The following is a 12,275-nucleotide window of genomic DNA, read 5'->3' as shown; positions in this document are numbered from 1 at the left end:
CTGCAGTAGTGTTTTTTTTTAGGAGAGGTAGGATTTTTGCCTGCTTCCATATCTTTGGTATTATGCCAGCAGAGAGGGATATGTTCAGCACCTTGTTAACTATAGGGTTAACAATAGGAGCTAAAGGTATCACTAGTTTGACGGGGCAGGTACCTGTGGTTGAACCTGATTTAAGGCTCAAGAGGTAGTTGAGTGACGCCTCTAATTGCAGTTCAGGGAACTCTTAACAGTGCAGGAGGCTGCACGGGACATAATTTTTTCATTCAGGGATTGATAGAGGTGTAAGTCTTCCTCTGATGTCATGTCGACAGACTGTTGAATAAGAGCAATCTTCTTGTGGTGTGAAGGGATGTTGCTATTTGCTTAGGCCACTCGGCTGAAAGAGGGGCCGCCTTCTTGGCTGCCCTAGGGGAAATGAAAGATTTCACTATGTTAAAAATGTCTTTACCCTTGTGAGCTATATCAATTTTACTTGGTAGGAAGTTCTTCTTGGCCTCTCTCACTTTTTTATTATGCACTTTCAGGGCTACTTTATAAGTCTTCCTGTCTTCAGGATAGTAGTGTTTTCACAATTTCCTTTCGAGACCTCTACAAATGTTTTTGCTGGGTCTAAGAAGTTCATTTAACCAAGGAGCAGAAGGGTGAATCCTCCTTGCAGGGTGAGTGGTCAAAGGGGCTGCAGTATCAATGTTGGACCTTAGCCAGGTTTCAAGCCTAAGAGCGTCGGAATCTGGATTGCCCTGTAGTGCCGGGCTAGAGCGTTTCAGAGCCTCTGCCAAAGCAGGGACCGATATTTTATGTAATTATCTGTAGCTGTGTTCTTGCATTGTCATATTTGGTAAGGGGAGCTTATTATCATATGGAATTTTAAAACGAATAAGGAAATGGTCAGACCAAGTAATGGGGAGTGAAGGGTCACTCACTAATAACGTGTTGCAGAAAATCTGGTCCAAAATGTGACCCTTATTATGCGTGCAAGATGAGATCCAGAGGGTCAAGCAGCAGTTACTCATCGTTTCAGATAGAGAGATTGCTAGAGGATCCTGTGTTTGGTCCATATGTATATTAAAATCTCCCAGAAGGAGGAACCGATAGTCTCTAATGGCAAGCGGAGTGATGACAGCATTAAGTGAAGAAATAAAATTGCCACGTGCCCCCGGCGGCCGATACAGCGGAATACCTGCTACGCATTGATGCAGGGAGAGCGTGCAGGGAAAACCCAAACATTCAGCACCTTCAATGCTGTCAAATATAAGGGGAGACACTCAAACTTTTGTTTAGAAATGATGGCAATCCCTTCCATGTATGCCGATCTTTTCTAAGGATTTTGGAGCCTGAGGGAATGGAAGAGGCAATGGTAGGATTTGAAGTCTCAGTTAGGAATAGGAGGTCTGGTTGATTGTCTGACACAAGGTCATAAATATACACCCCATGCTTTTGAAGCGAACATGTGTTGAGTAAGATGACTTTGAAATGCCTATCTGTATCAGAGGGAAAAGCCCTAGTACTTGCAAAGGAGGACTTGGAGGGCTCATTAGGGAACTGAGGGAAGGACCAACTGCAACCAAGGCATTGAAGATTTTCCCACTTATCTGCCTCAGCCCTTGAGCATTTACCTGAGCAAGGTGTTTTTAAGTTGAGCAATTCGTTGCTATCATAGTGTCTCCTTCGACTCTTACATTTAACTAAAGAGGAAGCATAGCTGTGGTGGTCGCCTCAGGGACGTTGACGGTCACAGCCGGGCTTGCTTTAGGCGCGCCTTTTGCGCACCAGCGCTGCGCCCACTCTGTCATCGTTTTTATGGGCAGTATTTGTCCCAAACACTAGCCTGCGCACCCTGCTCGGAAATAGCGGTAGCCGGAAGTGAAGCCTATGCTGATTTTCAGCTCTCCGCAGCAAACAGCAATACAGCCGCAGCGGAACAGAGCACACCGGCAGCAGAGAAAAACGTAAGTATTAAATGTTTAAAATGAGAGCTATTATTAAAAGTTCAAAAATAACAGTCAAAGTCAATGGTTTAAAAATAAGATCGCCTCAATAGCGTGTCGTGGTACAGGAGATAGCCCCCAGTATTGAGAGCAAGACGTCGGCAGCAGACCCTACCACTGTGCTCTATATAAGTTCCACTAACATTAACAATAAAGTCCCCTCCCATGAATAGATCCCCTGTGGGGAATTCCAAAAGGACCGCACCCAGATGTGGGAAGGTGACCTTGTGCATACCTGGAGGGATGTCTATAGAAAAGAAATTAGGTGCTTCACCCTCCCATGTCCCAGACAGCCCCACATACCAGCCCATGCGGTCCGACCACGTTTGGTTGACTACGATAGGAAATTGTTTCTGGAGAAGTATCCCCGTTCCTCTAGAGCTAGAAGTGAATTCCACCTATATTACCATCTTGTATCCCCTTGCCTTACAAGTATTACCCTTGAGGTGTCTCTTGGAAAAACACCACGTCTGGAGAGTGCCTCCTACGCTACTGGAGGACCACTCCTCATTTTATTTATTTATTTTTTACCCCCCAAACCATTGACATTGCAGGACAAAAGTTTAACCTCAGTTTTAGACATTGTGTAAGGAATCAAGGCATCGGACCGATTAACAGATCAGTACAAGACAAACAAGCGAACTGGTAATGTCAAACAGGAGTGCATCAGCTTCTCGTGTCACTGCAAGGATAATTATCTGGTGCATGCATAAGAATGGTGCCAAAAATATGCGAAAAAGACAAAACTCTTCAAACATACTAGTCACCCCTCTCCCCGCCCCTTGAACCCAAATCCCCCATCCCTGCTTGACTGTCGCAAAACTGCCAGTCCCCCCAGCTCTGCAGAGCACCTGTCATCCCACCCCAACTTTAACTTTACCATTTGGGAGAGCTTGGCTCGGCATGGATAACTCCTGCTGCACCCCCAACACAAGAGATTATCATTTTACCTATGGCCAATCGTACATAAGAGCCCGCACATGAGGAAGCAACATTACCTGTTAACTTTAAGTCAGAATGGTAACCCCCAATTTCAGGGGTCTTGTCCAGTGGACAACACCCAATTATGCAAAAGGATATAATATAGCTGAAACAAGATCACCATATTGTCACTCCCATATAAGTTTATTAGTTTGTGGTGGAGTAGTTATTATGTATAAGTAGAGTAGCACAGGCTTTCAAGGCGCCTGGTGTTGCGGTGTGGTGACTCCTGGCCAAGCTTGACTCCGTTCTTTTGCCCCCGCTGGGGCCCACAGAGTGTCTGCTGTGCCCCATTCTTTGATTCTTTGAGCCATTTACATTGACTGTTCACCACCTCTCAATCCAGTTCCAAGCCTCTTCAGGGGTCAAGAAGAACCATGTCCGCCCCTCCAACTCCACCCGGCTTTACCGGAAACATCATGGAATACTTTATTTCCTTGTCCTATTGTGCCCTTTTAACCTCCAAGAAACTATGGCGTTGCTTCTAGACCTGCTGCAAGAAGTCAGGAAAAAAGGTTATACCGCATTCGCTGGGTTCCATCGCCACTGTTACTGTGTGTGTGTGTTGCATTACTCTGGACAGGGGAGGGTCAGCCCCCTCCTCCCTCCCCTGAATTTTTTCCGCCTGTTTTCCCACCGAAAAGGGGGTGAGATAAGAAGGGGCCTACTCCTGATGGCAGAAGAGGCTGGGGGTAGCAGTGCAAAGGCGGCCAGGCCTTTGAAGTTCCCCTGCCGCAGATGGCTCTTCCTGACCTGGTGGTGATGTGAACACTTCCCCCAGGATAGGCTTTGTTTCTGGGCCCAGGGAGCAAAGGCTCCCACCCCAGGGGTCCAGAAACTTGTCTCGTGGTGGCAGGCAGGTGTTTACCAGTCAAGGAACCCACCAGAGACTTGTTGTTTTTCAAGGGGCATCTCCAAGATTATTATTATTAAAGATGTTTATTGAAGACAAGCAAGTACAAAACCATACATGTCGCAAAGAGTAAGGGGCAAGGGCGGGGGGCAACTAAAAAAGGGGATACAGAGTAAACAATCAGTCCGAAGATCCTGTAAGGAGGGCTGGGCTAGGCTATAAAGATTCAAAACACATATGCAATGAGGGCACAGCCAATGTCCAAAACGTATGGGGCAATGTCCAAAAGAAAGTTCTTGCCAAGTCCAGAGGGAAGGCTACGCGGGGGGTTAAAGAATAGGGGCCAAGTTAAAGTTTCAGTGACCAGTGAGAGAAAATCACAACAGCAAAATCTGTAAAGCAAACAATTGGGCAAAACTAACAAGGTCTGGTGAAAACGGGGCCCTCCGCCCCTGTAGAAAATACAGGTTGTAGTGCGACAGCATCAAGATATATTGCAGTAAATAACAAAAGAATCATCAAATAACAGAGAGAGAAGGGGGAAAAGAACAAAAAGGAGAAAAGGGAGGGGGGACCGAAGGAAGTAACGGACAGAAAGAATGAGAGAAGGACCGGAAAGAACTCCGTTCCCAAAGGAATGGGGAGAAGAAAAGAGGACAATAGTGGATGCGCCTAAGGAGGGACGAAGAGGGAGGGAGGTCAGGACTCAGACTCCGAGGGAAGGCCAATACTCACAGGGCCTGAAGAAGCCGCCCAGGAGGTCAAGCAGTTTACTCTGGGAAGGGTAGTCTCGTGCCCCCGGAAAAGGGTACCAGGGGGTCGTCAAACAGCTGTAGGGCCCGCAGTCTAGGGGGCATCAGGCGAGAGTGTTCGGTGTGGCAGAGACAGGCAGTGAGCAGTTCCATTGAAAGGACATCCCACAGTCTGAGGATCCACTCGGAGTGCATTTTATAATAAATTCCACACTGGCATCAGTGCGGGTTTATTATGCCGAGAAGTTTGCTACTAAACTTTCCAGAATTCTGTAAAGCCATTATGGTGCTGTGGAGTTTGTAATAAACTCCCAGACCATATACTGTTTATGGCTTTACTGCACTTACAATGTCTAAGAATGGACTTGGACACTGTAGGGGTAGAGTGGTTATGCAACTGTACTCTCGCCAGAGGTATAGTGTACTCAGCTAGAGGGGTGACATACCTATACCATAGGCATTGGGTTTCAGCATGACCCTTTCTCTGGAGAGGGAGAGCGAGAGTGAGGGAGATACACATATATACACACATACACAGATATATATATATATGTGTGTGTGTGTGTGTGTGTGTGTGTGTGTGTGTGTGTGTGTGTGTGTATATATATATATATGTGTATGTGTATATATATGTGTGTGTATATATATATATATATATATATATATGTGTGTATATATATATATACAGAGATGGAGATGCCAATTGTGGGTACAAAGGTACAGTTTGGGGAAAGAACACAGGTAGTGGCAACCTGATTGCCAGGGACCTAGGGCGCATCAAGTCAAAGTGCATCAGAAATCCAGCAAAAAGTGGGAGGGTTACTGCAACAGCAACCCAACTTTCCTACAGATGGGTCATCCTCAGTATCGAAATTTGCTACACTCTGGCCAAAAATCAGCCTCCTGAAGGCTTAAGGGGTCACTCCACCAAAACTAAGGCAGCCACCGCAGCGTTACAACGTGGGGTTCCAATCTTGGACATTTGTCAGGCAGCAACATGGACATTCCTGAACATGTTTACCAAGCACTACTTCCTTCACAGTCAAGTCCACAGGAAAGGCTTCTTTGGCTGCTCTGTCCTGCAGGATACTCTGGTCTTACTTGTTCGCAGTACCTCTGTGGATGGTATTAATTGGGTATCTATTCAGAGGTAAGGAATCGGCAGCTAGATGTCTCTATCAGATGAACAAGTTAATTAGCTTCGGTAACGTCATATATGGTAGACATAATCTAACCGCAGATTCCTTACAGACCCATATATCCTTCCCCCCCACTGTGGTCAGAGGTCATCCCTTTCAGGGCCCTAGTTGTTCTAAAACACATCAAGGTTAGTGAACTTCATGCCTCCGCGCTCCTGGCGTGAAAAGTTGTGAAAATTAACAGACGTCAGCTTGCCAAGGTAGTGCCTATATCGGTGATGCTTATTTCACTGCAGCACTGACGACGTCACGCAGAGCCAGCTGATGCCATCTATTGGCGCACAGGGGTATTGCTCGAAGAAAAATATTCCGGATCCATTCTGACGCCTGGGAGATTCAAAGGTAAAGAATCTGCGGCTAGATTACGTCTCTACCAGATAAGGTGTTACCGAAGGTAGGTAACTTGTTAATGTGACTACAAGTCAAATTGGATAGTGGCTGGCAAGTTTGTTGTGGATTAAAGTATTATTTATTGGTGGAATATTTTTAATAGTGGTTGAGTATATTCTCTTATGTAACAGTCTGGAGAATCGTGTGCATGGATGTGAGCGCTGGCGAACCTTTGCCCCTTATTTCATTCTACTGGGGTGTACACTTATCTATTGCTGTTCTTTAGATACTTGTTTTGGGGCACCTTTCCCCGTTATGTAGCCTAGATGCCAGTCTATGTGAGTTTGGATGTGTTTGTGTGTGTGGTTGCACCATTAAGGTGGCAGCATTTAGCCAGTTTTTAAGCAAGTAACTGTGTTGTGTGGTTGACAGCGCCAACAGTTATTTAATATGTTCTGTAGGGGGTTGTGTTAGTGTGAGCGCCATTTATGGCATATCTGAGTTCTGTCCGGGACATATGTTAAGTTGTATCTCAAGTGCACTGTTAGCTTCTAATCTAGGGCCAGTTATACTAATACAGGGAATCCAGGGTCCAGCCTGCTTGGCCATCCCAGGCATGTTACGTACAGATACAGCGCGTCTAGGTCCTTGAAAAGAATGCATTCTAAATTATATTCCTCAGCAATAATCAGTGAATGATTGTATGATAATTTTCAAGATCACTGATGCCCATCTTAATCGTCACGAAGAAAAGTAATTACTTGATTGGGAGCACATCCGGGAAGATTCACAGGGGAGGGGCTCATTTACTATGTTGGGTATTAGTTGTCAAGGCGTCACCATGAAACCCATTGCTACTGATGATGGGATAATGTCACCTTTGTTAGATGCAGCATTCAGAGATGAGAATGTTATTGGCAGATTGCCAGTAAACGGCATATTGAATGTGAACCATTTGGGTGCTCTGCAAGTTGTAGTAGTAATCATCATGTGAAGTACAATTGTGCTGTTTACTTTTGCTTGAACAGATAAATTATGTTCCTCGCAGTGGCTGATTGGTGGATTGAATGAACGCAGGGCTTGATCACTTTTAAGAGTGCCCTGCTCTCATTTGAGGCCTTTCAAGTGGTGGCTTTGTAGGAAGCAGCTTTTTCCTCTATTCAGCAGCTGCGAGTTGAGCATTTTGCCTTGGTGCCAATAGGTTTCCTTAGATCTATTTTCTTGATTTATTTTATTTTAATCTAGCTGTACCATAGTGCAAATCGTTTGGTTTTCTCTCTTGACAGATTTAAGCAGGCAAGGGCACTGATGTAATATGGAAGTGTGGGGAAATTGCAGAGCAGGTACTCTGCGTCTGTGCTAGGGTCTTATGTTGCTGCTAGGACTGCCAGTTTGTTGAAGAATGTTTTCATATGCTAACTAGTTTCCTTGATGTAACTGCTAGTAAACATGTATACTTTCAGAAATTTTGAGAGTGTAGGAACAGCTGTGACTTTTGAGTTTAACCTGGCTACCGTGATCCATTTATAACAGTTCAAGATCTTATCAAGTACAGAACTCTTGTCTGAAGTTAGATGCTATGACATGTAGCTGTTGAATATGCAGCGGTAAATTAATGCTTTTCATGGGGCTGGTGTAACAACCATCAGTGGCCTCATGAAATTTACATGGATAATTTTGTTTCTCTGGAAATGGCTCTAACGCACCTCGGAGCAGTTGACGTGAACATTAGTAAAAATGTTCATGGTGGGTCATTTTGTCCTGTGTGGCTCATTTTGTCATTTTATTCACCTGTATTTAAAAAGAAGACTTTTTCATTTACACTGTATATTTACTAGAAAAGACCATTGGATAAGCCCACTTTTGGTTAGGACCATATAAATTGTTTGGGATTTTGTATATTAGTTAAAAATCGAGGTTTTTTTGTTTTTTTTGCTTGGGTGCTCTCTTTCCACTTTTGAATTAGTCATATTTTACCCCTTCACTTGCTGTTGCAAGTGAGTTGAGAATTACAAAGTCTTCTCATAGTAATTTTTTCTAACTAGTCTGTTCCTTTTGCCCTTTGACAGGGGACACCAGCTGCTGAGGAGCTCCTTCCAGTCCCACCTCCCGAACCCCAAGCTGAGAGTGCATGGGAGCGAGGGCTTAGGCATGCAAAAGAGGTAAGGAATGCATGAAAGTATACTGTTTGAGCTGCAAAACACTTGTGTTTATAGACATACTTTACTCATGTTTGTTGTGTATGACTCTTAATATGCTATGTTGGTGCAAGCAAGTTGTGTTGCAAAGCTATAAGTGTACATTAAACGCTTCTATTATTCCTTCCGTTACAGCTTGCTTAGGGTGTGAGACCTTGTGGGGAACTTACCTCACAGAGACCTCTTAAATCTGTTAATAAAATGACTACCCTCATTGTAGAACAATGTGCTTAACAAGAAAGAAAACAAGAAAGAGTAAGGTGGAAAGAGGAGCATATAAATTCAGAGACGGAGGTCATTAGAGTGAAACGGAAGATAAAATAAAACCAAAAAGAAAAGAAATTGAAGAACAAAAGCAAATGATGCAAATGGAGGGAGAGGATTTTAGAAAAAACTAAAGAAAAATTATTTATAGTAAGATGGTTTAAAATGTAGAAAGAAAAGACGCACGAGACAGGAGGATGAAAAAAGATGGGAAAAAATTGATAAATAGGGAGATGGTAATAGAGCACCAAGAAAAAAAGAAAAATTAGCAAATGAAGAGAGAGAAGAAATAATAAATCAGTTCAACGCAAAGAATTGAAAGTAGACACAAAAGCAGAAAAGTGGAGATTAAGACATGATTGACTATAGAGGTTGTATGATTAAAGGAGATGATCAGTTGAAAAGTAATAGGAGAAACATTTTAATTGGAGAGCAACGAAAAGCCTATGAAGGAAGAGGTCATAGTGGTAAAAGTTTACTTAGTAAAATGAAACAAACTTAGCATTAGAGATACCGATTCAGGTAATATTGAAACTGGGAAAATTGCAGGTGAGGGAAACCAAGAAATAGAATTGACTGTATATGCAAGACTTGAAGATGTGATGTACATGCTTGACTTTCAGGTATGTTGGTGAACTTGGTATAAAGTGTCCCTCCTTGGTATAATTTGGGCAGTCTGTGGTGATGACCCATAAATAAAATGTCCCTCATGGCTCTTTGAGAGCATTATAAGCATTATTGTGGCCTGGTATAATGTGGTCCTCATTTGATTATTGTAGGAATTCTGGACATCATTTTGTCCATGCCTCAAATGTTTACCAATGCAGTAGGTAGGTTTATTGGGGGCAATGAACCTCACAATACACTTGGGAGACTCAAACTTGTTTGTGGCATAATGAAAGTAATAGAATATTGGAATGTTTCATGAATGCATCTTGAGGGCTGGCTTTTTTAGTGCACTGTAAAATCTAAAATGTGTTCCCATAATTTGCAAACTATTTTGGGGACCCAGACCATCCAAAACCCCACATGAAAGGTAACTTTAAGAGGTGGAACGTATTTTTATTTTAATTATTCGTGGAGTGACCTTATAGAATGCCTGATAAGCGTGTCGTTTTTTGACCAAACCATTGGTTTATTGTGCTGTAAAATGGATAATTTAGAAAATCAGACGTGATCAGACTTTCCTTTAGGGAATTGCAAACAAACCTTAAGAAAGGGGCAGGCATCACTTACTTTCCTTACTTCCTCGTGCGTTCAGGAAATGGGTCAAAGTGGAGCTATTTGCTTGTACTGCTGAATAGTTTTATTTTACATTACAAATTCTAAATTAGTTGTTTTCCAATTCTTTCATAAATACAGTTTCTCAAATGTAGCATTCTGAAACAGCCCAATCTGGTCTGACCTCTTTCAAATGATGAGTGCTTCTAGTACATACCTGTTATTGGTACATCACCTATGATGTGTACAAAACCAATGAAGTGTACAAACAAACTGTTCAAAACATTTTATTGAACAGCTGTTTAGATGTACCTGTGTGTTTCAAAACCCAGGTTGCAGTAAGTCAGGTTGGAAAATAGCACTCACCTGAATTTGTTGCTGCTCTTCCTCCTACCTCACTGGTTGAACATTGATAGGATCTTTTACAGAATCTTTTGATAGGCACTATCACTTTAATTGCGGAATGATTGTTGAGTCCTCTTGCGCAGGTCTTCTGTCACAAACCTTCGCAGTTCAGATCTGTGGGTGTGCAGTTCCTAAGGTTGTAAGAGGTGGACAGGTCTCTGGAATAACCTTCAAATGAAGGAAGTGCCCTCACACACCCCGAAAGGTGTCATGCTTCATCATAGGATGTGCTCCTCGTCAGGCCGGTGCTGCAATGCTCGATGGGCACCCGCGAAGGTGCTCTTTGGCGGAGTTCTTTTGATAAAGCTGTTGGGTGAGTGAGGGTATGTGAACGTGTAGTGTAGTGAGTGATATTTTAAAATAGGTTTAGGGAGACTCTTATTAAATCAGTTATTAATCCTGGCTCGCTAACCTAAATAAAAAAAATGTTGCTCATATCTGGGACAATGATCCAATAGAGCATAAGTTCTATTTAGATTGTTTGGTCAACATGTTTCTTGCCAGATCAGTCCCTAAAGGGTCTATTGGCAATTCGTCAGGACCATGTATAGGAAAATTTCCTCGTAATCTTACACTACTGCAAGGCTGGTGTATACATTAGGTAAATTAGTTAAGTCGCCAGCTGTGCTTGATAGCACAAGGTTGAATGGCACCTTGTGTAGTTTTCAGACCCCGTTTAACGTGGGTCTAAGTGTCACGAGATTGTTTCAGAGAGCTTTACTCACGCTCAATTGACAGTGGCGGGCTCGAGATAGACCTTAATGGCGATGAACTGCCGCAGGGACATGGTGACATGAGTACGGAAGACCCCTTGCCCCTTCAAATCACTCCCAAAAAGCATAAGGCTTCGGCACCACCTCTGCCTTCTGGCCAAGGTCGGCACCAAGACTACGTTTCCGACACCCCGCCTCCAGGCCCACCTCTGAAACAGCCAGTCAAGCCTTTCGGCTTGGTACCGAGTCAGCAAAAGTCCTCGTCGGAACTGAAGCCCTCCGGTTCCAAACAGAAATCCGGCTCTGAGCCGAAATCCTCCATGCCGAAAGCCAAGCAGCCTTCGGAGCCGAAATCTTCCGTACTGAATGGCCAGCCCACGCCGGCACAGTAGACGCCAGCACCAAAAATGTCGGCGCCGAAACCAAAAGATGTCCCTTCGGATCTGAATTTAGACCAGATCCCAAGCAAAAGAGACTATATATTAAGCCTGAGACTGGTCATACTCATACCAAACTGCCTCAGAAACATAAGCTTCCCGTTGAGGATACTTCATACAAAATCCCTTTTAAGAGAAAATCTGTTGCTACCAGTCCTTTTCATCTACCACCATCAGCTGCTCAAGCTGCAAATCAATGGCGCATTGAAAATACACAGGGCCTTTTAGCCAGGTATGACAGAGCACACTGGGACGAAATAGAGCAATTGCTTCAATATCTCCCAGATGAGGATAAAGCTAAAGCGCAGGATTTAGTAAATAAGGGTAAGCTAATTTCAAATTCCTCCATAAGGTATGCTCTAGATCATGGGTACTCACAAACATTCTCTCGGGGGCCAAATTTAAAGAGTGGTTTGTGGCCGAGGGCTGCACTGGTGGGGGCGGGGTCATTGGGGGGGCAGGGTCAGTGGGGGGGGCAGGGTCAGTGGGGGCGGGGCTAGAGGGCTAAAAAAATCACTGCTGTTTCAAAACATTACTAGACAATGCTGTATTTCCAAAGCAGATGTAACTACAGGGAGCACATGTTTATAACAATTTTTTATTAGCAGACAATAGCAATCTTAAGTGGGATTGCATGGCAATTTGCAGTAACCGGATATTCAGCACATGCCCAGTGCAGCACAGGCTTCAGAGTCCAAAAAATAGGTATGTTAAAGACAAACACTACGAACTTATTTTACATTTCATGTCACCAATTAGTTTTCTGTAATCTGGTACCAAGTTGGAAACGGCAAGCCTTAAGAGCTGCTCCAGATGTATGTCTGTAAGCTTATTTGAGTTTGCTCTTCAACAGTCCCATTGTGAAAAATGAACATTCACAAGCATATGTTGACCCGAACATACAAATTACTTCTGGGCCTCTGTAAAAAGAAGA

General features: G+C 43.6%; 1 protein-coding gene across 1 annotated transcript in view; it reads left to right on the top strand.

The window, feature by feature from the left end:
• ZC3H18 (zinc finger CCCH-type containing 18) overlaps positions 1-12,275 on the top strand; it is a 537,339-nt gene that overhangs the window by 116,189 nt on the left and 408,875 nt on the right. Inside the window, exon 4 of the mRNA XM_085638957.1 lies at positions 8,173-8,265. Coding sequence (XP_085495083.1) covers positions 8,173-8,265 — 93 coding nt within the window. The remainder of the gene's footprint in view (positions 1-8,172; positions 8,266-12,275) is intronic.

Source organism: Triturus cristatus, chromosome 12 (genome assembly GCF_964204655.1).
Source record: "Triturus cristatus chromosome 12, aTriCri1.1, whole genome shotgun sequence".
Taxonomy (NCBI): Eukaryota; Metazoa; Chordata; class Amphibia; order Caudata; family Salamandridae; genus Triturus; species Triturus cristatus.
This window is presented reverse-complemented; position numbering and strand designations above follow the sequence as displayed.